Source organism: Clarias gariepinus, chromosome 5, assembly GCF_024256425.1.
Source record: "Clarias gariepinus isolate MV-2021 ecotype Netherlands chromosome 5, CGAR_prim_01v2, whole genome shotgun sequence".
NCBI classification, from domain to species: Eukaryota; Metazoa; Chordata; class Actinopteri; order Siluriformes; family Clariidae; genus Clarias; species Clarias gariepinus.
Genome location: NC_071104.1, coordinates 6607680 through 6634890, shown reverse-complemented (window position 1 = coordinate 6634890; position 27211 = coordinate 6607680). Strand labels below are relative to the sequence as shown.

The following is a 27211-nucleotide window of genomic DNA, read 5'->3' as shown; positions in this document are numbered from 1 at the left end:
GAAAATATTAACAATAGCTTTCAAATTCTAGGATCTTAAAAAATCTAGCATTTTAATTCGCATCGCAGCATAGTTTATATCCGGTGATGAATCTTGCCCAGCATGTTACTGTAAGTGTGTCTGGATGAAAATAGAAAAAAAAAAACAGGTGTACAAAATTAACCCAGTAATTGAAGATTAAAACTAAATATATTGTGGTGAGAAAATATGAAAAAAATGGCAAATAAAATTGTTAAATAACAGAGTATCATTTTTTTATGCAGTTATTAAATAGCATTTTTATATTTACTCAAAATTTTTAATTTATACATTATAAATTTGAATTTTTTCATGTACATTAAAATATGGTTTGGGACTGGTAAAGAAGGAATGTCCAAGTATGACTTGAAAGTTGGCTAATTTATTATTTGGTGAGCTAAGCAGATGGTCATATCAAGTGTCCTAAAGTGACCTACTGTAGCACAGCTTGAATAAGCATGGAAAGGGAAGGGGTGTGTCAGTTGGAATTTGCATGTCATACTTGTTCATAGACTGGTGCATTCTTGAATGACGGTGAAGTTGTGGAGTTGTGGTTAGTACTTTGGCCTCGTACCTCCAGGGTCAAGGGTTTGATTCCTGCCTCGGGTCTGCATGTGTGGAGTGATGCAACCTTACAAGCTTTTACCCTGAAAGAGATTGTTTTCCAAATGCAGCACATCATCCTTGTTTTATTAATCTTATACCATAGCACTCTGCTTCCTTTTTTTTTTTTTCATCTATTAAAGAGCATTTTTTTAAACAATTTATAATTACATTTAATGTGTCATTTATGTTATGTTATAGTTACATTTAAACATTTATGTTTAAAATCCATCTATGGTAATGATTAATAGTCACTCCCTCAGCAATGTCCCTGTTTTGATTGAAGTAGATAAGAAAGAAATGTGCTTCATAATATTGAAAAACTGGAAAGACCTGTTTTGAAGTCTTAAAGGAACTATCACAAGACTCCTGCTCTTTCTGAAAAACTGTACATTGTAATATGAAACCATTACCATACCAACAATTACACTTTTTTCCATTCATGTGGATAGTCAGAAATGATCTTAACATAGCTTAATACACAAGAGAAATCTGCTATACAAGTCCCTGTCTATGTTGTCTATATGCACACTGACCAAAGACGCGAGTCAGGAATCAGCGCTGGAGGTGCGAGGCCACAGTGCTAAACACTACGCCATGTGAATGCTTGGATAGTTTATTTTAACAGCAACTCTGGCGCCACAAGTCTAAAATTACCATTTACTCAGAATACTTCCCCATATCATCAATTCCACACATTTTTATCCACTCATGATGATAGTCAGTAATTATATAAGGATAGCTTAATATACTGTAGGAGATAGAAATCTGAAATACAAGTCCCTGTGTCTAAGTGTCATGGTTGTGTAGTGGTTAACACTATGGGCTTGCACCTCCACGGTCGAGGGTTTCCCACTTGGGTCTTTGTACGTGTTCTCCCCATGGTTGCGGGTTTCCTCCCACCATCGACTTTCCAGATTATAATAATAACCTTCAGCGCTTGGGATAAAGTTAGTTTCGCTTTTTGTTTTGCATACATTAATGACTAAGATACAGTGATTCTTAGGTAATATTTTGCTCCCATAGAATTAGAAATGAGCCTACAGTGTGACTACTACTGAACTGAGTAATAAGGGGATTTCCCTTATTTAAATAATAACGCTGAACTTTTCCATGTACTAATATTTTCATCTACAGCTCAGGACCCAGACTTCTGTACCAAACAGATTGCACAAACAGTACATAGTAAAAGATAATATAGTGTTATATTATTACATAGTAAAATGTATTCATACCTCCTTAACCTTTCCACATTTTTTCACAATACAACCACAAACGTAAATGTATTTTATCGGGATTTTATGTGATAGACTACCAGAAAGTGGCACGTAATTGTGAAGTGAAAGGACCCGATATTTTTTTTTCTTTTTTGGTTTTCAAAACTTTTTTACACATAAAAATCTGAAAGGTCAATTAGGGAACACCGATCAGCCTATTCTGCATGTGTTTTGACTGTGGGAGGAAACCGGAGTACCTGGAGGGCACAAACCTAGCAAAAGGAGAACATGCAAACACCATGCACATGGACTCTGAGGCGGGAATCGAACCCAGAACCACCTGGAGGTGCAAGGCAACATTGGTGCGCTGCTGTGTTTAATTTAAAAAGTTTTAACCATGTACCAATTTGTGTGTGTGTGTATCGCATAAAATCCCAATAAAATACATTTACGTTTGTGGTAGTAACCTGACAAAAATGTGTACAAGTTTTTCAGGCGTATAAATACTTCTGAAGGCACCATATGAACAGCCTCTCTGCTGTATAGCTCATTTATGTTGCGCGCTATTGTGCGAGCGCCCCCTGTAGGTTCCATGCTACTGTACATTCAAGAGCCTGGCTTTTTCCTGTTTCCAAGTCGAAACCAAGTCTTCCAAAATTCCTTAGAATTAAAGTCAGACTAGATTAGAATAAAGTATTTAAACTACATATTAAAACCATTTAAACCAACGAAAATGTGTTTAATTCAGCAAGCCTGGTTTTCGTAACTGCTACATTTGTTTGTTTTTTAGGAAAAGGAGCGCTGAAAACCACTGAGAGTTTCACTCCTTTAGTCATACCTATAGCGTAAAAGGGCAGCAAGCCAAAAAAGCTCTTACGAGTACAGTAATTAAGACTTTTTATTAAGCGGTGTTTATTTGCTGAGAAAACGTGCCTTAACCTAAAATTCGGAGAGCGCTTGAAGGAAGCCCGAGTGAAGGACTGGGGAGCATGGTCACGTGACGGGGAAAGGAAAGTGAGTTTCGGCTGGAGTTTTTCCGTGCTGCGTTCACTGGCTGCGTGTGTTTGTGAGTGAGTGAGTGTCTGTGTGTTTCTCTCTCTCTCTCTCTCTCTCTCTCTGTCTCCATGGTTCTGTACATCAAACCCTGGTTTTGTTTGCACTTCGAGACAGCCAAAAGAGGAACCCTAAAGCTGTGAGTGTGAATTCATACGACTGTAATATGTGTGAGTGTGTGTTTTTGCGTGTGTTTGTTTATGTGTGTGTTGAGAGGAGATAAAGTCAGAGAGCTCTATTCTTGCTTTCGATATTTGAATCACACGCATACAATGTTCCTTTACATATTTATTAAGGTTTCAGGCTGTAAAAAGCCTATGCTTTTTAATTTAGAATAGAAAAAATAATAAAAATTCAATAATTCCTGTTTTTGTTTATAGTTTAGGTTGATATTTATGAGATGACATCTTTGGAGAGAGAGATAGATAGAGAGAGAGAGAGAGAGAGAGAGAGAAGAAACATTGCAAGAAGCCAGAATAAACAGAATTAACCCTCTTCTGGACAGTGAGATTAAAAACAGTACAGGGCTGGTCACACCTGAGTGTTTATTATTATTACAGCTGCAGTTGTCAAGAATAGGCAGGTAAGATTGCCCGGTGATTTAAAAAAGAAAAACAAAAAACAAAACAGAAACTGAGCATACAATGATTTTTGGAGGGGAAAATCCTGTTCTGCCATCCCAGTGGGTTAGTGGTTAGCTCTGCCATCTTGCTCCTCCAGGGTTGGGGTTCGATTCCCGCCTTGGGGTCTGCTTGAGTACAGTTGGTCCCTATGCTTGGTGGGGGGTTTTTCCCCACAGTTCAAAAACATACAGGTTGATTGGCATGGCGTCGTGTGTGTGAGTGCGCCCTGTGGTGGATTGTGTATCTCGCCTAAGGCTCTAAGTCTTCTGGCCTTGGACCCCCCCCCCCAACGACCCTGTTAGACAGAATAAAGCAGTATAGATGGTGAGTGAGTGAAAATCTTTTTCTGCATGCACATTTGTAAACAGCAGAAGAAAGAAAGACACAAGTGTCATGACAAGTCAGGTGCGATGGCATGAGAAGAGCGACCGTAGTGTGTCAGGATGTCTGTATGAAGGGTTCAGCGTCACATCTATAGCTCATGGAGAAGGACAAGAAGAAAGGAAAAAAGAGAAAATAACTGATTATTAGCTCGGCCTTTGTCCTATAGTGGTGTACACGGTAACTCTAGCTCTCTGAGACATACAGAGACATGTAACACCACCATTAACATTTCTGAATAAACACATTTGAGGGACTGACTCAACAATTAGCTTTTATTTCACCCATTGTGAATTCTTCTCAAATCCATTTGCTGTGTTCACATGCAGAATACTGGTCTGATATTAATGTAGACTACAGTACCATCAAGCATGATCGAGTGAAGAGCTAAGTAATATTTTTGAAGGATATCAGTCATGATTATGATCAGCTTGCTTTTTGTGGGGGGAAAATGTGGATATGTCATCACGCTGAAGAGTTGTGCGAGTTGTCTTACAGTTTATAAGTTAGAGACAGGAAAACATCGCTTCAGATACATATTGCAGTTCTTTATGTGGCAAGTCATGTATCACCACAGTGACTTAAGAATTAAATAAAAAACTAATCAATGCACTATAAGCTATTCACACAGCACAGCGTTCTGTGTTGTACGAGAAAATTATTTGCCATTTGTTTAGAATTGTAAGAAAATCTGAAAAAAGTTTAATACCGAATCTGGACATTTATAAAATAATAATACTAACAGAATCGCAGTACAAATCAAATTGGGACCTAGGTGACGTGATAATTTTTTATCAGGACGTCCCTGGTGATTCCCGTCCCTATATGAAGTACTGTTTACATGATACAGTGTATGCCACAGACACACAATAAAGACTCAGTGGTTTGAACTTTATTAAAACGTTTCAGGACTTGATTAATAGCAGGCATAATAGTGGTCAATTTGAAAAAGGAAACACAAGTCACAGAAACAAATAAAAACTTATAATCTGAATAGAATCTTCTTTTAAAAATTAACTTGTCCATAGTTTATAGTTTGACTTTTTAAACTTGGCTTGGTTTGCATAGGAGATAAAGCTGCATATAGAGTGCACACTGTAGATAACAAATACAGTGATACAGTTGATACACTGAACTGAACTGGGTGCAGTCATGTAAAATGTGCTTAAAGGAAAATTGTGCTGTGTTCAATCCAATATAAAATACAACAGTGGAATAGAGACCCAATAGGGATCCAGGGCTCGGATAAGTGCATCCCCAGCTATACATATCATAATGCTCTACAATGTCTCTGTGCATTTCCCTCCATGATATGACGGTGTATTGACCAACATGTCAGACTGTAAAAAATAGACAGATTCGAATAAAACCATGGAGATGCTACAGCAGTACTCCCCAACTCATTATCCAAAAAACTAACCCATCTGATAAAAATCCTGTAGTACAGCGCAACACCTGGCACGGTACATATGGCACAGGCTATTTGAATTAGATTTACACATGTATATGCTGAGACTCGGACACTTTGCATGACATGTTGGACAAAGCCTACACAGAGTTAAAAATATCATCTTAAAAAAAAAAATTCCGGATTAACATGGTGTTCAGTGTATAGTACAATTGTTTAATGTCTACCTTTCCTTGTTCTGTTTTATTGGAATTTCCCTATACGTGGTACTTCCTTTTACTTGTTTGTGGCAAAGTTGTTTGTGTTTGTGAACTGTGTAACTGAAAAAAAAGAACAGGAAAGGGTTTTTAAGGACACTTTAATTTCCTGCGTAAAGGATTCTAGTCATGTTAATCTTATTTATGTATTTATTATTATTATTTTTATTATTATTATTATTATTATTATACAGCATTATAATATTGTTATTAATTAATCTACTGATTCATTTATTGATTTATTACTGAATTAATTAATTAATTAATTTCAAATCTCAAGTACTCTAACACATTGCCTGGCTAAAAAAGTCACACACCTTTATTTTTGATTACAGCACACAATGTGATGGCCAGTTCATATGTTAAAATGATTCCTTATGCTCCCAGAACATTACATAACTATTACAATTTGAGTCCACTAATATAGCTGTGCCATCAGGGATGAACAACTCCATAGACATAATAATCTGGTCATTCAGCCCATTCAGGTCATCAGCTGACTTCATTTTATTGACACATAACATTTCTGAGTCTAGATCTGAGCAACTATAGCAACCTCAGATCATAACACTGTCTCCAGTGGCTTGTACTGTGCCACTATGCATGATGGATACATGCACTTCCCTTCTCATCCTGACGCTAAAATAGGCTTAATCTGAGCTCATCAGACCACATGACCTTTTTCAAGCCTCGTTTCCTGATGAGCCTCACATAACAAGTGGTTTTCTTATGGCCACACAGCTGTTTAGTCAGAATCGTGTGAGTTCTCATCACATTGTGTGTGTGTCTGGAAACCCATCTACTTTCACTATTAAACATAGCTCTGGTTTTTACTGTTAAATTTGTTTTACCGTGCAACTTTACCAAGCACTTAAGTGATCTCCATTCATATTTTTTCCGTCCACATTTCTTTCACGAAGTTGACGGTTCAGCACTATCCTTTCAGGTTTTGATGTGATGAAGGGTTCTCAACCCATTTCCAGTCATTTCAAATTTCCTTAGTTATTTTCTTGATGCAGGCCATTTAATTGTCCCTTCTGAAATGGTGACTAATTATTTTTATTTATTTATTTATTTATTTATTTCAATTAATGCTTTGGCAGGAACGTGTAATATAAGCTTGAAAAAGATTAAACATATTGTAATACATTTTTAGACACTACCGTTCAAAAGTTTGGGGACACTTGCTAATTTCTTTGTTTTTGTTTAGTAATTTATTTTCTACATTCTACAACAATACTGGGGATTTCAAAACTATAAAATAACACATATGGAATTAGGTAATTAGGTAACAACAAGAAAAACAACAGTTAGTTGTTATTTTAAGACACAGAGGTCAGCCTTTCTGTAATAGTTCTTGCAAGAACAGTATTGTCAAGTGCATTTGCAAAATCCGTCAAGCACCATAATGAAACTGGCTCTCATGAAGGCCGTCCCAGGAGGGCGAGACCAAAACCTACCTCTGCCTCAGACGAGAAGTTCATTTAGAGTTATCAGCCTGAAAAATGACCAATTAACAGCACCTCAGATTAGAGGCGTTATGAAGTCTTTACAGAGCAGAAGTAGCAGAAACATCTCACCATTAACTGTTCAAAGGAGATTAATGCATTTTTTGGACGCCTTCAGCATTCCTTTACAATGTAGAAATAAATAAAAATCAGGAACCATCATGGAGTTAGATATAGAGATATAGACATATCGATATAGAGCTATATTGTCAAAATTTAAAAACTATAAATGTGTGCGTAAAGGTTTAAAGTCGATCTGTCCGCTCGGCTTCAATAAGCTTTTTCCAGGAGAGACACAGTCAAAACGCACAAACACATTGTCTGTCAGAAAAGGTCTCTGTTTATAAGCAGCTTAGGATAGAGTTTTTATGTTTGACCAAACGACATCGACATCTGTTACTACAAAGAACACAAACTATTTTAAAATGTCCTGGTAAAATCCAGAAGAACAAATGATTGGAAGTTAGATACAGTAGGTGTTCATCCAGAGACCAACCAGGAGGTGTTGGCTCGAGTTGGCAGTAGAGGAGGAAAGAGCGCGAGAGAGAGACATAAAGAATGAATGAGAAGATAAGTGTGGAAGCGTTAGCATTTTTAAGAACAGATGCAGGAGAAGACAGGAAGTGAGCAGCATGGAGGATTTAACACATTAATATCAGATCTATGAGGAACAGAGCAAGTGAGTAGAATTAAACTACTTTTATATAAAATAACTCCCTTACAGTGTGTTTATTTTAAAATTACACAGCAAAAAGCAAAATGAAGCTTATTTGTACTATAGAACTTTAATGCTAGCCAGCATAAATAAGCACAGTGTGATCATTTGATTGAAAAAAAAGCTTGTGGGTTTTGGCTTTTTACAGCGAAGTGTTAAATCAGAAACGTACAGATTGCATTCCATGGACTACAACAGTAGGGAACATTGTTTACGCAGTTTATTATTCAATACGTGACATTTTTACACCAGGATTGTTAAGGAATTATATTTGAGTTAGGCGGCTATGAAATAGGGTTATGACACTTCGTCAAAAAAAAAAAAAGAGAGTACCTTTTCAAGGTATTTTAAGACAAGCACAACAGGTTTGTTAAATATGACGACATTAAAAGTGTATTGTTATGAGACTCTCCTCTGGTTTCAATTGACTGTACACACAATGACTCATGGCTAGCAAGGCTTTCTTCCAGATTTTCAACGTCATAAATCATATAAACATGCATGCCAAACCTGTATTACTATTTCTGAGTTTTTTTCCGCATAGGCATACGTGTGAATAATAATGGAGTCATGTTCAACTACAGTATTTATTGATTGTTAAAATTGTCTTATTTGACACATTTGACCTTAAAAATGTAGTTGTCCTGATACGATTTGATTTATGTTATTTAAAAAAACTGACTAAATTAAAGACATACAGTAGGGAAAAAAAAATCCAAAAATAATTTCTTAAAGAACTTCATTGCTCCATAAGCTTCTGAGTATTTGAACAAGGCTTATGCAGCTGCCTCAATTTGAATTTCTGGGTGGAGTAATGTACATATACGTTTACCTACGTGCAGTGCATATCTCTGAGGTTGAAGTTTCTTTTGTAGGAAGAAACCTTGGGCAGAAAGAAAGAAGCATCCTGATACTTTTATCAGCAGTCAGGTCATCAGTAAACACCAGTGACCCAGGTCCTTTGGATCCTTTGGATGTTCCTTTCTTTCTCTAGACATTTCTCCTCCCATCATTTTGGTACAAATACATTTTGGTTTCTTCAGTCCAAACAATCTGGCATAGTCTAGCCTGGCCTTTCTGTTCTTAAGCGTTACAAGTAATTTGACTCACGTTATGAAGTGTACATACTTATATCATCACACTATTTTTTGACTGTAGACACTTTGACAATGACACGCCTACGACCTCAAGAGTGTTTTTGACTTGAGAAGGTGTTGTGCAAGGGTTTTTCCTCACCATGTACAGAATTCTTTGGTTAGTTGACTTCCGTGGTCTTCCTTCCTGTTGCTGAGTTAATTCCATTAATGCCAGTTAATTCCTTTTTTTAAAGAATGTTCCAAACTTTTGGCTGCTGCCAATGCAGCCTATTATTAGGCTTATTGTTATTATTATTATTATTATTATTATTATTTAGGAGCCCACAAAATAAATGTATAAAAATAACTGTAAGACCAAAATGGTTAATGCCACATTTTTTTCAAACCCCTTGAATCAAAGCTTAAAGTCTGGACTTTGCTCACATCTTGAGTGTTTCATTGTACATTCAATATGGTAGTGTGTAGAGGTCAAATGTCAACAAAACATATCTTTGTTTCAAACTTATGGACTTAGCTATATGTAGTTTTAGTTAGTTTGTAATATATTGTGAAAGTATTAAGTATGATTCTCTTAAACAGGAAGAAAAAAAAAGATCTCAGGTATGATTGTTGTGTACGTCATGCAGGATTCATTCATTTTTTTTTTTCCGTCAATCAATCAAAAAAAAAAAAAGCACATGATGTAGCACTTTCTGGTTTTGTGCAACTAGTCATGTCTTGCCATGTTTCCTAACAGCAGCAAAAAGTTTAAAATGTTAAAGCAGAAGTGACAAAACAAGTTTCTCTACTGGAATGCACCATTTGTGTGTGCGTGTGTTTATGCGTGTATGTGTGTTTGTGTTTATGTGTTTTTACAAGAATTTTGTGCTTTGGTTTGTGTATAGTTTTGTGTTAAAATGGCTTAAAATTAAATAAGTTGCTTGATTTGTCAGATCAGCATCATGACAAAGACTTGTTCTCTAACTACAGTTTTTTTTTCTTTTCCAACAGAGAGGATATGATGTTGAGGATCTGATTCCCCGTTAATATGAGGATACTGTCCCTGCTATATGTGTATTTTTTGGTTCTTGACTCTAAAGGTATGGCTAATAGTTCACAAATCTCTTTAATAGTAACAGTATATGTCTAAACAAAATGCAGAATGTCGGTGTTGATGCTTGCGTACACTGTATCATGGATATCTTTTTACATGAAGTCTGTTTTAATAATTCTTATCCAAATTGTTACTGTGCAACAAATATCGCAGCAGCTATATAAACATTATAGCTACGTTTATACACTCACAACAGTGCTAATAATTTCAGGCAGTATAAGGGACAAACACTTGCCTGTACATTGCCAGATTAAACAGCTGTTAGAGAGGAGAATTTAAAGAGCAAATAAAAGAAATCTTCAAGGTCATTTAAATCACGCTATTCCCCAGCCTGCCGGTTAAAGATGGTTGTTTGGAAAGTTTCTTTAAACGATGATCTCTGCCCAGAAATAACTACTATTCTTAAACTCTGGTTAAACTCAATGTACAGTGCTGCACTTTGGTAGAGTGTCGCATTTATCACTGATGCATAGAATTTTATTAAAGGATCAATCTGTAGTGTGTAAGACATTATGCGAGACTGATTATTAACCCGATTACTTTATTTTCATACTGGCTTTATCTAGATGAACTTTGAGCTGTGACTTTACAAGCTTTGGGAATCGTGAGCCATTTAGAAACCACATATCCACACTTCCTCTTCATAAAGAAAATCTTTGCCCTCATTTTCCAACCAATTTTTTCATTTGAAAATTCCCCCTCACCCGCCGTGCCTCTCATTTCGAATGACAAGTTGGCCGTGGCGTTATCAGGATTCAAACCTTTATGGTGAACAGACCTCTACTGCGCAGCTCAGGAGCGACAACAACACCCATTATAAGGAATTTATTATAAGCCTTGGATTAGGCGGTGCGTCCACCATGCAGGTCTTTGTGAGTCAACTCTCAATATAAGGCAAATACTAAGGACGATGAAGTAATGTTGTAAAGACGAATGGACCAATATAATATGTGAGACTCATAAAGTCATATAGGGAACGATTTCGTCACGTTATTGGTGCTAAAGGTGATTCTAATAAAAATTGAATTAGGAGATATTGAGTATCGCCCGTATGTTTTTTCTTTTTTTATGATTCATTTTTGTTGAATAAATAATGGCACGACGAAAGAAAGTGGTTGTTTATTTAAAGTCGTATTTGCTTTATACTGAGACTTGCTAATGTCAGATGATTTTATAATGAGTTTAAACAAAACACATTTTCTGATCGTCTTTGGGGTTTTTGTTTGATATGTATACAGTATTTAATAATTATTTTAGTGTATGTTTGTTGGCTGTCCACAGTAGAGTACTAGCAGTAATAGCAACTAAACACTTTATTTTGGTTTATTTTTTATGTATTAAAAGTTTGATTTCATGCTCATTTACAAAACATTTATAATAAAATGAATGTATACTACTGTATGTGGACCTCTCTGATAAAAGGTCTAAGAGAACATCAAGTACACTTTGCTTGTTGCCCATTTCAGGCAGTGTTTTGGTCCCAGAACCAGAAGACGTTAAAATCGTGTCTAACAACTTCATCCACATCTTGCAGTGGAGTCCAAGGAAGGGGACACAAACAGGAACAGTGTACAAAGTAGAAGTCTGGTAAGTTAATAAAGAAAACGTGTCATAAAGCCTATAGAGGTGTTTGCATTTAATCTCCTTACACTGTTAATGTTTAGGATGCAGTTGTGATAGTGAAATCTCGTTAATGTACACAGATAATGTGATCATAATTTGTAATAAAACCTTATTTTAGGTAGTTGACCTGTTTAATTTTACCAAATTGTTTCTTAAATTTAATGGAGAAATAAAAAAAATAAAAAAAAGAACCCACAGATGTCTTGAATGATGTGGAAGGAGTTTTGTCAACATGGTTAAAGTCCAGACGGTCAACACAGATCAGTGGGAATAGACATGAGTGTAGATCAAACAGACATCGAGGGAACACCTTTGGTGGATTATGGAATGATGGCTTAGAGAACTCCAACATACAAGTTAATTGTTTCATAAAAATTATGTTCATGTCTGTAGTACAGATCTAAGGTGTGCAGACTCCATGCCAAAGAATAAAGTTCATAAAAATGTTCCGGTGACTCGTGGTGGCCCAACACCTTACTAAAACCTTCCTATTTCTTTTATTAATTAATAATTAATTACTAATTGCATCTTACAATTATCTGTGTGAATAAAAAAGTGGCTTATAACACCAGTCATAAGAACATCAGTTTCAACTTAGTTTTGGGATTAAAATTTGTTTAGTTTTACAGAATAACAGGGCACAGTTGTGAGAGTAAAGACTCTCTTTATTTCTCTATATAATCCGCTGCTACACTAATGCACTTATCTCAGCATCCCCCATACAGTCCTGACCGCGATCCAAGCCAGTTCCACATGTTTACGTCATTAAAGGAGCTCCTGGGGGGGCAGTGTTGTATCTAAACACTAGTGAAACGCTGGGATAAGTGCATAATTCTGCACACTCAAAAGTCCCAAAAATATATTGGCAATAACAAAATTGTAAATAAAAAAGAGACCCAAATTAACCTTATGTATTGCAGATGTAATTGTTGCAATTAACCAGACAATGAATTAACACAACTACACTTACACAGTAAAAAAGTATTTTACTATATTTTAATTATATTGGTATGTTCAGGATAGGATGATTGATAGAGATCAATTTACTGGGTAAAATAGATAGCTGAAAACATCTAAAGATTTGTTTATTCATTAAACAAAAATGTGTAGTACACTGTACCTTCAAGTAGACTGTAAGAAAAAATTATAAAGTAGAAATATAATAAATCCTTCTGCACTAATGTAAATAGACTTTTTTTTCTGATATTGAAACCACCATGCTGTGCTGATATCAGCTGCATACTCAATACAGGACTTGTCCTTAGCTCCTAAGCTCCTAAGCCTCCTAAACACCGTGAGTGTGTACGTAGAAGCAATATTTTCATAGTCATATTATTTGACAGCATTTTTACCTCTATCTGTTGGGTTTGTATTGTTTCAGTGGTGCGCTTTTTTTTTTTTTTTAAATGAAAAAACTAACGTTATAAGGAACGAGCTACATTATATTTAATTCTTTATTAAACTTTTGTTGGAGGCCTAAACTTGTAACATAATGGGGTAGGTGTAATATCGAATTGGGTATATTTATGAAATCAGGATACTTATAGAATGGTGATTTTAATCAAATTGGCATCGTAATAACATCGTATTGGAAGTGACTGGAGAATCCTGTCCCGACTCCTACTAGAAAACTCCTACTCCTACTCCTGTCTAGAAAAAGTTTTTTGCGTCCTAGTGGAAATAAAAAAAATAATTTTAACTGTGATGAATATCATGCAAAGTATGTATGTAAATTGCTGTTTGTTTTTCTCTTTTGCGTTTCTAATAGGTATGATCATTCACGCATAGTTCTGATCAGCCACAGTGGTACATCTCTCGACATTTCTAAGCACATGAAAGACATACACAAGCGGTACCAGATCAAGCTTTGGGCAACATTTGGAAACAGTTTATCGTCTGAAGTCGTCACTTATTTTAGCCCTCTCACAGACAGTATGTTGCAATTAATTTTTTTAAATTCAAACTACATTCTCATGCAACTTTTTTTAGTAAGCGCTCATTATTTCTGAAAGGTAACCGTATGCAATTGTTCAAATTACTGTGTTTTGTGTGTTTTTTCCCCCTTTTTAGCCACTATTGGGCCCCCCATCTTATCTCTGAGTGGGTGTGGTGATTGTCTAAATATCAGCATTGATCTACCAAATCGCCAAAGTGCCCCCTCCTTTTTTTACCAGGCTATTTCTTTTAGTATAAGCTGGTGGAAAGACGGGGAAAAACAGGTAAGCTCAGCCATTATTCTGTAACCGTTTCACTGGGAATAAAAAACACACTCTCTTATTTAGTTCTCTCTTAACATAGAATCACATTTAGCGGCAATAGCTTGAAGTGAATATTTCAAATGACGACTTGATTTCAAATTTCTTCGATCCTGTGGTTGCAAAACAATCAGTATGGTTAACAGATTATATGTAATGTTTGTGGTCATGCCATACTGTGTTTGGTTTTTAGCTTGATTTGGCGGTGTATGATGACAACTTTTCATTTGTAAACAGTTTTTCCCATTGTTAAAAGGTGAATTCCAGATTGTTTGGAGATGGCCTCCAAAGCAATGGGCATGAACAATCGCTTCTCAGAAACTGTGGCAAAAATTGTTTCTACTCGGCTTGATTTAAACCCGCACCTGAGTGCTCCAAAACACCAAACTGCCAAAGATGAAGCTTTTCTTAGATGATATCACACTATTAATAATTTGTGCATTTTCTTAGTAACACCTGGCTGCTTATTTCTCTCTTAATATTGTGAAAGTTGGAAGTCGGTGGTAAAATTCTTTGCCTGATTTTTATTTTTGAGGTCATTTGTTTGTTTGAAGTTGGTCAAGTTGCATGTAATTGTAATTTTGGCCCAAGTAGAATTAAAGAGGGTATACTTTTTTTCCCCTTTACTCTACATAAACACTTACCGGACACTAACTCATGAAAACATCCTACTTAAACAGATTCTTAGTCTTTTGATCTTGTATAATCATTAACTGATATGTAACTTCAATTCAATTAAAAATTAATTGTATAAATTATGTAAATTGTGTTCCTTATTTACTAATTGTCCGTTCTTTAATTAAATAATTTATTTTATTTTAGGATAATTGCCGAAGGCCCGATGCTAATTATTTGAATCAAGCTTCTAATTCATATTCATACAAGCTGCAACATCTTCTGCCGGGTGAGCGCTACTGCGTAGAAGTTACGCCGAAGAAAGCATCTTTACGAAACGTGCAAAGCTCCTGCTCCTGTGAATACACCAGTCGAGTAGAGCCGAGGGGGGGTAAGCAGTCTCACTCGCTTTTACACAGATGTGCTCTTTAAATGTATTCCTTTGATTTTCGTGTTGAGTTAAGGTATAACTCAAACCTTAGTTTGAAGCACATGACTACATGCAGTAAACTGTCCTCTTTTCTTATTTCTGCATTTCACCCATTAAAACTTAAAATTATATTTCTGAAAATTTTAAACAAAGTTATTAAAAATATATTTTTTTATATATTTACTTGTTATTCTGAAAACATCACTGAGAGACACATTATTCTCTGTAGTGTAGCTCAGGACTGTGGTGTAAGATTGGTTGATGCTCTGGCTGATAGAACATTCAAATACAGCGGTACTTCCACATACGATTTTAATTCGATACAGAGTTCTTAAGTAAAGTTTTGTATTGCGAAACTCATTGTCCCATAGGAAATAATGTAAATGCAGATAGTCTGTTCCAGCCACCCAAAAATATTACCAATATTACCAATTTCTAACGCTATAATCATATTTTTGTATATAGAAACAATTTAAAACATTTAGAGAAGACATGTAAATTAAGTAAAACATGAAATAAATAGACATTAAAACTCACTTAACATTAATTTATAATTCCTTTTTGGCACCGGGTGCTTTAAAAACCCAAACTAAAAGTGACTCCCTTTTCTTCTTGCTACCGTCCTTGATAATATTCTTGGGAGCCATGGTGCTGTGTCTCCACTAAATCTTGCACGAAATGCTAAATTTGCTTGGCTTTCATCTGACGTCAATACATTTTGAACGACTCCCAGATGTACACACAATTTAGCATGCCCTCGGTTGAGCTCAGTCGCTCAAATGCTGAAAATGCTTTGCTGAAAATGTTTTGTAGGCCGGGGCAAATTTCTTGTTTAATTTTAGTTTGTGAGGCGAAAATTCTTAAGGCGGGTCATTCAAATGTCTGAGGTACCACTGTGTAACATAAAATAAAAAGTTTTACAGAATGTAATGTACTTTGCACTTTTTATAAATTGCACTTTTACTGGTAAAGTTCGTAATGCTTTTAAAAAATGTATTTAAATTTTGCTTTAAAAAAAAAAATGTAAGCAGTTGATCTAAACAGCTGAGCTTCTCGGCGTTTCGGTGTGCCCTGTGCTGACCTGACGGGGCTGTACCGATTAGAGGTCACAGTCTGCTCTGTACTGATCTTCCAGGCATTTGTCTTTTTTTTTTTTTACCCCAGCATTTGAGTTAGAAACAATCCCAGCTACAGCCCCATACTTTTCATTCTGTGTAGGTTTCAGGGGGTTTTGTCATTTTGCCCGCACTGTTATGTTTTAGCAGGAAATGTACTACTGATGTTCTCTACGGGAAAGGCAATATGCAAAAACCACAATTACGTATGCAAAAAATAAAAAGCTTGTTTCCTGTTTATGCAAGTGTACCCCAAAGAGTGAAGAACTGATTTAGATTATGTATAAGACATCTCCAGCGTTACCTTATATTAGAGGAAGGGGCTGTTTTTGAGGGGTCTAATTTATATATTTTCATGATCATCAATATACAGTATATACAGAGGTGGCCCAAAGTATTAAGACATTAAGACAACATATGCCATGTGTTAATAGTTCTACCTGTTTACTAAGCAAGTGATGTAACTAATAGTTCTACCCTGTCTGGCTGAAGCGGGGTGCTAAGTAACTGAACTAGTGAAAATCTGGCTAAATGACAAGTGTTGAGGTTATCTTCAGACGTGTAAGCTGTAGCAGTCAAGAAACCGCCTCGTAAAAAATTAGATGATCAGCATCTGGCACACAACAACATGTATCTTCTACTCATCATTTTATTTTAACTTAAGTTATGGTGCGAGGTTTAGTTTTTCATAGTGTACGTCACTTCGCTGTCGTGTCTGTGACTTGAGGATTTTTCCTGTTTGTAGGTGCATTTCGGTTGTCTTCCGCATACTCTGTGTATAGACGGTAAACTATTGCGCTGATTGCTTTTGTTATAGCCATGGAAAAAAGCGGTATATTTGTCCAAAAAACTTAATCTGGCACAAAACTGCTCATAAGTTCACTTGTACTAAACATTTTGATTTCATTTATGGTGCGGGTTAAATGTCAGGCAAATACCGAAGGACTAGCAAAGTTTCATTAACTTTTGACAGACATAGAGACAGAGACTGGTTTCTGGTCCTCCAATGTATGAAATGTATGAAATGAAATGTAAAGTTTCATTGGAAGAGTGAGTTCTGATCAACATACAGACCAAACCTTTATTTATCTAGCAACTTCTGCATACTACAAAATTAGAGCCTATTTATTTATCTAAAAAAAAAAACCGTCTAGATTTACTTGTTACATGCAGTCTTTTTAAATTAACAAATTTACCATTAGACAGAAAACATATTATTTAAACTGTGTCCAGCATACAACCTAGTTTTGCCTAAAATATGCTGTTGTGCTAGTTTTATCGTGAGTCATGAAGGTATCTTTCTCTCTGTTTCTTCTTTCTTGCAGTTGCGTTCCTGGTCGGTTGTGTTCTCTCCTCTGTCCTGGTGGGGCTGTGTTTCCTGGGTTTCATGTTCGGCCTCGTCTACACTGGCGTACTGTGCAAGCCGAAAGTCAGACTTCCCAAAGCCCTGGTAAGACCTGTAGGACTATAAAAACAGTTACAGTCAACCTGCACTTAGTCTAAAGTCCAGGGAGTTGGTGGTTTAATAGGTAGTATTTATTTATTAATAAAGATTCATAATTTCATATGTGATTAAATTTATTAAAACAGGTTTCTGTAAAGCACATGTAGGTCCAATGAAGCAGTTTATCAGCTCTATAAGGATGTGAACTCATGTATGACAAAATACATTATTTCAAATCACACACTTTTGCCTTCTAGAGCAACTTAATTAACAAGTTACATGTTAAACTTATGAATACATGATTGTATAATTATAGATATGGTAAAGTCTTCTGTAAAAGAAGGAAAGTATGTTTTTTCTTTATTATTGCTTCAAGGAAGAGAAACAAAGCTGTTTATAGCCGCTGTAACGTAATGGATGATGTTTAGCAGAAGTTCTACACCATTAAATGTAGCTGTAATTAGGGCTGGGCGATATCAGTTGATATTCATAATTTGAATCATTTAAATGAGCTATTGCAATGCTTTCACTTACTCAATCATCTTTTAAACTGCTTTATCCTGTATTCAGGGTCGCGGGGGGCCTGTGGGCTTAGGGCACGAGGCCGGATACACCCTGGACAGGGTGCCAATTCATCACAAGGGCACACACATATACACTGCCTGGCCAAATAATTAAAAAAAAGTCACACACTTTGATTTAACCTTTAGCTTTGATTACACCATACACACATACACACACACAATGTGTGAAAAATGATTCCTCATGCTTCCAGAACCACTCTTTTTACAATTTAAGTCCTGTATGGAAAAACTTTATAGACATGATAATATCTACCTGGTCATTCAGTACATTCAGGTCGTCAGCAGACTTAATTTTATTGCCACATAAGGTTGCTGAGTCTAGCCTCAAGAAACTGAAGCAAGCATATCATCACCAGATCATAACACTGTCTTTGCTTAGTTGTTTTTTTTGTTTTTTTTTGCTTGATGCAGCCCAATAATTTGACTCTTCTGAGATGGTGCCATTTTTTGGGCCAGACAGTGTATAAACTCTTTATGTCAACGTTAGAAGTGAAATTTGATCTTGATCTTGACGGTCTGGTCTATGGAGCCAAACTGTTGTTTATTAACGTCATGTAATAGTTAACCACGTTTTATGAAAACCTGTTTCTCAAGGAGTGGATTTCATGTAAAGGCTCTTGTTTTTTATTACTTGTAAAATATTCAATTTTTACCTACATTTTATATATATTTTTTAATGTCCTCGGGTCTTGTGTCCACCATTGACGATTTCTGTCTCTTTCCCGGCTCTCAAAGAATCTTGGGAACTTCAAACGTGTCCTACAAAAGGTGCCGCCCCCCGGATTGTCTCCTAATGCATTGCTTTTAACTATCATAACTTAGAACTATCTGTGCTTGTGAGCTTGTCACGGTAGATCACTTTACAGTACAAATCACTTTACAGCTTTGCATTTTTTACACAAGCCCATGGACACTCGATGAGCTCCATGTTCAAGGCTAGAAAGAGATAGAAGAAGAAGAGAAAGTGATTAGAAAGTTTTAAAAATAGATGTGGTAAGCATTGCAGTGCTCAGAGACACCACATTATTTTTTTATCTCTAGCTCTAGCTTCCTCTCAGTATACAGACCTGCGATAAAAACCCTGCTGTATTAATCCACTGTGTCCTCTTTGTGGCTTTTTACAGAGACAGATATGTGTGTGTATGTGTGTGTGTGTGTGTTTGATATTAATCATTATATGGGGATTCTTAGATGCCACATATTTACTGTGTGCTCGCTTACGGCCGTCCCCACCCTCCAGGTTTTATTAACTTTACTGTACAGATGGATGCCTGCTCATTTCTGTGACAAAAACAAAGCTCTTTTCCCATCACTGCTTATTAAAAGCAGACATCGATTAACGACGTGGGCACCCGTTTTACATGTGATTACTGTTAGTTATAGGAAATAAAGAGACAGAACTGAAACCTGCAAAGAGGGAGACGTAAAACTCATTGTTATTTTCCCTCCTGTGCCGTCTTCCAGACGTGTGGCAGACGGGATAGTCTGGTCTTGTTTACAGTACCTAACGTGATACAACTGCACTTTGCCTCTCAACAATCTACTTATGTTCCTTATGTCTTCATGTGATAGGAAGATAGCTAGATAGATAGAGAGAGAGAGAGAGAGAGAGAGAGAGAGCACCTGTTGACTGATGGTGTGGTTAGCAGACAGAGTGGAGATTTAAAAGGCATCTGTTATACAAAGTTTACCTTTTAGTCTTTGATAGACACTCAGATGGGTCTCTCATATGAAGAAGAAGCTAAATCATTCACTTCACTTAGCTTAGCTCAGTCACACTTTTGTGAAACCTTTTCAGTACACACCCAATAAGCACATAATGTTCAAGAAGTGTGACTTATGTACGCACGCACGCAAGCACATAGTAGTGTGTGTGTGTGTGTGTGTGTGTGTGTGTGTGTATTATAGTAACTATTATGTGTAATTAGACTTAATGACTCCAGATAAATAATTGAGGCACACTTGCTTGGCAGTACAGTGAGGCAAATATTAACACGGACCAAATTGATTTTAAAGTACAATAAAGGTCTTGCCGAGTCATTTTGAAATAACTCTGAGTCACTTTTGGGGATTTCAAAAATGTTTACAGAAATTTTCATATAGATTTAGATTCCAGGGAAAGTAACGTTGACATGAGCATAGATATTTACCTTACATAAGGATTTAATCTCACTCTGATTAAATATTTTTTACAAATTAATTTGAAACAAGCAATACCGTAATGAGATTTGAGGCGTGAAAGCGATTGACATTTACTGACGAGACATTTACTCGAACACAGTGCAGTGATGAGACTCTTGGCTGCTGTAAACATTTAAATGGAAACGCAGGCCTTTTATGAGTGACGATCTCGGCCGAGGTGGTTCAGGGCCCACTGCAGTTGTTTCTATGAACATTCCGCGAGTGGAACACCTGATCCTTGAAAAGCTACAGATAGCTTGTCACTAATTTGTGGAAGAAACACATCTGTCTGTGTGAAGACAATAATTCATCAACACCACTTGCGCATTACGGGAACTAGTCTGGGAGCTATTAAGGATAGACCTCGCTCCCAGCGAGGTTTCCACATGTTTGGGATATTAAAGGAGTTCCTGAGAGGCCAGAGTTTTAGACAGGAAAAAGACAGTCCAATCATGACTCCGGTGTACTGAGAAAACTTGCTAACTCTGTGGTATTTAATCACTAGTAAAAAACTGGGATACGTGCATAAGAGTAGCAGGGGATTATATTGAGAAATAAATAGAGTTTTTACTTTGATAATTTCCCCTTGAAAAGTCTCAGTTTGACTTGACCTTACCCTGTTTCTGCCATTTAATGCTGAATATAATGTTAAAAAATGAAGCAACTAATTAATTACCTCTAGTTCACTTGTTTATCACATTACAAAAACCAAAACATGATCCTAGTCATCTTGGTTAATGTTAGTGTATTTGCATCGTTCAGTTTTTTTCCCCCTACACTCTGGTATGTAAGTGATAAATGAATAAACGCTGACAGGATGAGTAAGAGGAGATGAGTGTGGGTCGAACAGACTGTTGGTCATCATTTAAAGGTCAGACCACAGAAGGAAAACAAGCGACACGTGAACAGGTTTTCCAGCTAAATGCTTTAACATCGTCTCAAATTCTTTTGTGGTGTGAAAAATACGCGTAGGCGGCGCAAGCACGTCTCGTTTTGCACGTCTCAGGTTTAGTGTAACTGTGCTCTCTAACTTTCAGTCTACAAAGGTCAGTTTTGTTTTAATTTTTCCATTTCCCCTCTCCCCACAGATCATTCTTGTTCCTGGTTCCTTCCTCTCCCCTGAGGATACGTCTATATCAGTAGCTGAAGTGGAGTATGGCATAGAAATACACAAGATGAAAGATAACAAAAAGGAAAAAGCGGTAGGTCCCAGTGAGGTCTGATTGATTGTTTCTTGCTAACAATGCTAATGTATATATATATATATATATATATATATATATATATATATATATAATTTAGTGAAGGCAAGAATATTTGCTATGAGTATTCCGATTCTTTATCTCTGTCTCAGCAGAACATTTATGATGTTGATGAGGATGACGAGGAGGATGAAGAGGGCCACCATGCCTACATGGAGCGGGAAGGTCCCAAAGATTCAAAGAGCACTGAAAGCACATCCGTTTATAAAGTCTCAGACCTTTCCGAGAGCTCGGGATTCGAGGACGCACCCAGAGACACCAGCGAGACGACTTCTCTCGTTCAGATTCAGAATGACGAGGACGAAGGTTACGGCCCAGCAGGTGCTCTTGTTCTGCTTACGGAAAACTCAAACCCTCAAACTGAAAACGAAAAGAAAAAAATAACTGTGCAAATAAAAGAAAAAGAGGAAGAAGATGACCATTGTGGGAACGTGAACCTGTGGTCAGTGGTGTTGAAGTCCATGCAGCCGGAGGAAGAGAAGGCTGATGACCAGAGTGAAGCTCAGGAGCCTCTGCTGCCTTTAATACTGAGAGGTGCACGTCAAGATTCACTCAGTGCAGCAAAGCCACAGACAGGAAGTTCTTTAGAGCTTCACTCTGCTATTCTATTCCACGAAGAGACAGAATTGCAGAGCGATCAGGAAGACGAACATGACGTTTCTGACACGAGTGTGTGTGAACGCATGAGAACAGGTTACATGGCCTCGCACAGAGGAACGATAGGCACTGAAAACTGTTCATCTGAAGATGAGGATTGTACATCAGACTACATGACCAGATGAAGATGTGGAGTGGTTTATTCATAATGTTAATAACGTACCAGACTTGAAGAAGTCCTTTCTCTGCTAAAGTGAACCTGTTTTATGACCTTATTTATTTATTTTTTGTTTCCTTTTAGTACATTTCCCTGTTTTTGTATAATGACCTGGAGAGAAAGAACAGAAAACTAAAAACAGAAAAAGTATAATAATGACATAATATATATTATATAATAATAAATAATAATGACAAAGTAATATACGTTTAAGGGCCATGAATGCATTTAATAAATTGTAGGTGCGTAGTCTTCAAAATCATTTTTACCGACTGTAAAAGGGGCGGCACAGGGTTGGGGGTTCAAATCTCACCTACGGTCTGTATGTGCGTGTGTGGGGTTCGTTCAGATCCTCCGACAGTCCCTTCACACTATTAAAGTTATAAACTGGAATTTGTGTTTTTTCGTCTTACAGGGTGTGTGGACAATTCATCAGGGCAGGAAGGGACATTAATTCACTAAAAAGGCTAAATGGGAAGTAAATTGACCCCATAGGTTTACGAGTCAGTTGTTTTATCTGAACACCATGAAAACATCTTTTATCTTTCTCAAGTCGTGACCCTGTAAATGTTTTAAAATGTATCTAATTTTGTTAATGATAGGAAGATTTCAAGATTTCCAGCTTTTTGTGTCTGAGAAAGTCTGACCAACAATCCGAATTCAGAGATTTCTTTGGATTTTTCACTTCTAGGCTTGTTCTAGACAGCCTGGTAGTGCTAGCCCTGCACAAGTGCAACCAAAATGTGACACCGTTATTATGAATACTGCTATTTTTTCTTCTGTTTAGACTGGAAACTTGACAGTAGTCATAATAAGGGCGTCACATTTTGGTTGCGTTTGTGCAGGGCTAGCACCACCAGGCTGCCACTTCTATCCCCTTGAGCAAGTCTCTTAACTCTTAGTGCTCTCAACTGTAACAGTATCTGAGTCATGCTATAAATGTAAAATGTGAACATTTTATTATAAAACTATGAAGGGTTTTTTTTCTTGCATCTTTGCATAGACAAAAGTTTATCCATTACCTCTGGCTGGTCAGATGACTGCTTGGTTCTTTGCACTGCAGAACGACTGAAAAGCCTGACAACAGCTGCATGACCTGGAAGTACAGTACAGTATGTTATTCAGTTTCCGCCATAAATGTTTAAGGCCCGGCCTCTCGCTTAACCCCGAGGGGTGAGGTGAAATTTTGATGAAGTAATACTTAGATTTTAATAAAAGTTTATTAGAATGTATCAGAGGGCGTATGCACAGAAAGCCTAAAGACAGCAGACTGGCACACAGGTGTGAGTCACGCAAGCTGTTGCATCATGGTGTGTATAGTGCCTGGTGTATTCAGTGGGTGTGTTCACGGATTAGATGTTCCATGCGGCAGCTGAAGATTATGAAATAAGTCTTAATTCTAGAAAAGAAAGGGGGAACAATTTTAATATGATTTAAATGTTTATGTTTGCGGCGTCTCTCACTCTTTAGACTGTGATGGTCACATTAAAACTACTTACAGGTCGAATGTGTCATGTGTCATGCTGTAAATAAATAAATGTAATTTATTTCTTAGAATTGTGTTCACTGTGTTGTTTTTCATTTATTGTATTTTTAAATCAGAGTAAGGAACTGTTCATGCCATGTGAGGTATGTACAGTACATGATGCCATGTCCAAACATGATGTGAATTTCCCGATCCAGCACAATCCAAATTGCTCTATTGGATTGAGATCCGTCTGGTAACTGTGGAGATCGTGTGACCTCATTTTCATGTTCAAGAAACCAGTTTGAGATGACTTTAGATTTCTGACATGCTGCGTTATCCTGTGGTCAAAAAAGGAATGGACACAGTGAGCAACAATTCTTAGGGAGGCTGTGGCTGTTAAACTGGTACTAAGGGGCCCAAAGTGTGCCAAGCAAATCTCCCTTCCACCAATACACCACCACCACCACCACCTGAATTGTTGATACAAGGCTGGATGGATCCATGGTTTCATGTTGTTTTATGGCTAACAGCCCCAGTCTGGCCATTCTCCTGACCTCTGGCATCAACAAAGCATTTTCGTCCAGAGAACTGCCCTCACTGGATGTATATATATATATATATATATATATATATATATATATATATTGGGTTGTGTGTGAAAAACACTCAGAACAGCAGTCTGGAACCGACAACCATGTTCAGGTAGGTCCAAAGGAACTTTAATCACCTTTGTGCCCCATTCTAAAGCCAAGTTTGAACTTCAGCAGATCATCTTGCATGTCTACTGTTTTTTTTTTTATTATTATTGCAAATTTTTTGGTTTTGGTGACACATTTATTAATATAGTCAGCCTATTCTACAGTATAATGACATAAACAGTTAACTTTAAAATATTACACTATTTACCTGGTTAATTCCATAATTGCAAAATATGTGAACATTGTGGACCCGTGTACTTTCTGCAACCATCAAAAAGATTGTATTCCTCATCTTTTTTTTTTTACTTGTGAAGTGGTACAAGCATTTAGGCTGCAAGTTGAAAATTATATTTTTAATTTAATTCAGGAATCTTACCTTTTTACATTAAAAGACATAGTTATCATTTCTATTTTAAGTAGGCTTTATTGTCACTTCAACCACATACAGTTAGTACACAGTGAAACGAAACAACGTTCCTCCAGGACCAAGGTGCTACATGCAACATAAATTTACAACATAAATTAACAGAAAAACTAAACTAGCTAACTAAGAAGCCTAGTTAGCTGGCTAGCAGATACAAGACAGATAGTCCTAACATAAATTACAACATAAATTAACAAAAACTAACTAACTAACTAAGACAACATACAGTGCACGTGCAAATGTGCAAACGAGCAATAACAAAGTGACAGTGCGACAACCATGACATAACAGAACATAAAATATGGTGTTGAGGTAGTGGAGAAACAGTAAACATTTCTTAACACAGCAGCAAGAATTGAGGAATTAGTGCAAAAGTAATAAATATTGTGCAAAAGAGATAAACAGTGAAGCATTTACAGGTTGGTGTGTACGATAGTTTGGTGGTGTAGGTCAGTGTGTCTGTGCTTGTGTTAATTAGTTAGTCCAGTCTCAATGTTTTGAGGTAGTTGGGTTAAGCTGAGTGATAATGTTTGTGTGTGTGTGTGTGTGTGTGTGTGTGTGTGTTTGTGTGTGTGTTTTATTAGTCCACTCCCTGTTTGTTGAGAAGACGGAAGGCTTGTGGAAAAAAGCTGTTGCACAGTCTGGATGTGTGTGCCTGAGTGCTTCGGTACTTTTTGCCAGATGGCAGGAGAGTGAAGTGTGTCCGATCAGCCACAATGCTGGTGGCTTTGCGAATGCAGCGTGTGGTGTAGATGTCTTCAATAGAGGGGAGAGAGACCCCGATAATCTTCTCTGCTGTCCTCACTATCCGCTGTAGGGTCATGCAGTCCAATATGGCACAATTCCCAAACCAGACTCGATAGTCCCTCTATAGAAGGTGGACAGGATCGGTGGTGGAAGCTGGGCCTTCCTTAGTCTTTTCAGAAAGAAGAGACGCTGTTGGGCTTTCTTTTGCAGGAAGCTGGTGTTGAGGGACCAGCTGAGGTCCTTCTCCAGGTGGACACCGAGGAATTTGGTGTTTTCGACGATCTCCACAGAGGAGCCGTTGATGTTTAGCGGGGAATGGTTGCCTCGTGTCCTCCTGAAGTCGACAACCATCTCCTTCGTCTTGTCAACTCTCAGAGACAGGTTTTTGTCGTTACACCAGTCCGTTAGCCTCTGCACTTCCTCTCTGTACGCTGACTCATCGTTCTTGCTAATGAGACCCACCACGGTCGTGTCATCAGCAAACTTAATGATGTGATTGGAACTGTGTGTTGCTACACAGTCGTGAGTCAGCAGTGTGAACAGCAGGGGACTGAGCACACAGCCTTTTGGGGCCCCAGTGCTCAGTGTGGTGGTGCTGGAGGTGCAGTTCCTGATCCATACTGACTAAGGCCTTCCGGTCAGAAAGTCCAGGATCCAGTTGCAGAGGGAGGTGTTTAGGCCCAACAGGCTCAGCTTCCCGATCAGTTGTTGGGTGATGATAGTGTTGAATGCTGAGCTGAAATCTATGTACAGCATTCGAATGTATGTGTCCTTCTTGTCCAAGTGTGTGAGGGCAAGATGGAGTGTAATGGAGATGGCCTCGTCCGTTGAGCGGTTAGGACAGTACACAAATTGCAGTGGGTCCAGTGAGGGGGGCAGCAGGGTCTTGATGTGTCTCGTGACGAGCTGCTCAAAGCACTTCATGATGGTGGGTGTAAGTGCAACGGGACAGTAGTCATTGAGACAGGACACAGTAGACTTCTTGGCCACGGGGACGATGGTGGTGGCCTTGAAGCACGTGGGAAAGACGGCGCTGCTCAGAGAGATGTTGAAGATGTCGGTGAGAACATTTGCCAGCTGTTCAGCACATTCTCTGAGCACTCTGCCTGGGATGTTGTCTGGTCCAGCAGCTTTACGTGGGAAGCACTGACTTGAGATTTGCATGGTTGAAATCTCCAGCAACAATAAACAGTTCATCCGGGTGTGTATTTTGCAGTTCACTGATCTTTGTATACAGTTCCCATAGCGCTTCCTTAGCATTAGCACAAGATGGAATGTACACTCCGATAATAAAAACAGTGGTGAATTCCCGTGGTAAATAAAAAGGTCTGCATCTAACAGTCACAAACTCCACCGGCGATGAGCAATAACTAGAAACTAGCACAGAGTTCTTGCACCATTTTGTGTTGATGTAAACACACAAGCCGCCATCGCGAGTCTCACCGCACAGAGCTGCATTTCTGTCGCCGCGAAACGAGGCTAGCCCATCTAGCTGAATAGCGGCGTCCGGTACTCTGTCGCTGAGCCATGTACCCCCCCCCCCTCCGCTCCACCTTTTTTAGTTATTTATTTGTCGGC

General features: G+C 37.6%; 1 protein-coding gene and 1 long non-coding RNA gene across 4 annotated transcripts; one reads left to right on the top strand and one right to left on the bottom strand.

Moving 5' to 3' along the window:
* Positions 1-20: 20 nt before the first annotated feature.
* On the bottom strand, positions 21-5490 carry LOC128524609 (uncharacterized). Its single transcript, XR_008360551.1, has 3 exons — positions 3535-5490; positions 521-665; positions 21-120 (listed from the first exon to the last, which is right to left on the bottom strand). It is a non-coding gene; the product is annotated as an uncharacterized LOC128524609 (long non-coding RNA).
* Positions 2469-23847, top strand: LOC128524605 (uncharacterized). 3 transcript variants are annotated; one of them, XM_053497250.1, is made up of 9 exons: positions 2469-3030; positions 9871-9959; positions 11440-11560; positions 13365-13528; positions 13667-13815; positions 14674-14857; positions 17337-17461; positions 21309-21422; positions 21575-23847. In XM_053497250.1, the coding sequence occupies exons 2-9, from the start codon at positions 9908-9910 to the stop codon at positions 22262-22264; spliced, it is 1599 nt and encodes a 532-aa protein (XP_053353225.1). In that variant the 5' UTR covers positions 2469-3030; positions 9871-9907; the 3' UTR covers positions 22265-23847. The 3 variants fall into 3 exon arrangements, with proteins under 3 accessions (XP_053353225.1, XP_053353227.1, XP_053353226.1); XM_053497252.1 differs by having other exon boundaries at positions 2471-3030; positions 21578-23847; XM_053497251.1 differs by lacking the exon at positions 2469-3030 and adding an exon at positions 7678-7747.
* Positions 23848-27211: the final 3364 nt, after the last annotated feature.

What these genes read in the sequence shown, in the direction of transcription:
- LOC128524605 (XM_053497250.1), top strand. Translation starts at nt 9,908, where the DNA reads ATGAGGATACTGTCCCTGCTATATGTGTATTTTTTGGTTCTTGACTCT. An exon ending in GTGTACAAAGTAGAAGTCTG is followed by an intron (nt 11,561 to 13,364) that starts GTAAGTTAATAA and finishes CGTTTCTAATAG; the next exon opens with GTATGATCATTCACGCATAG. An exon ending in TCGAGTAGAGCCGAGGGGGG is followed by an intron (nt 14,858 to 17,336) that starts GTAAGCAGTCTC and finishes TCTTTCTTGCAG; the next exon opens with TTGCGTTCCTGGTCGGTTGT.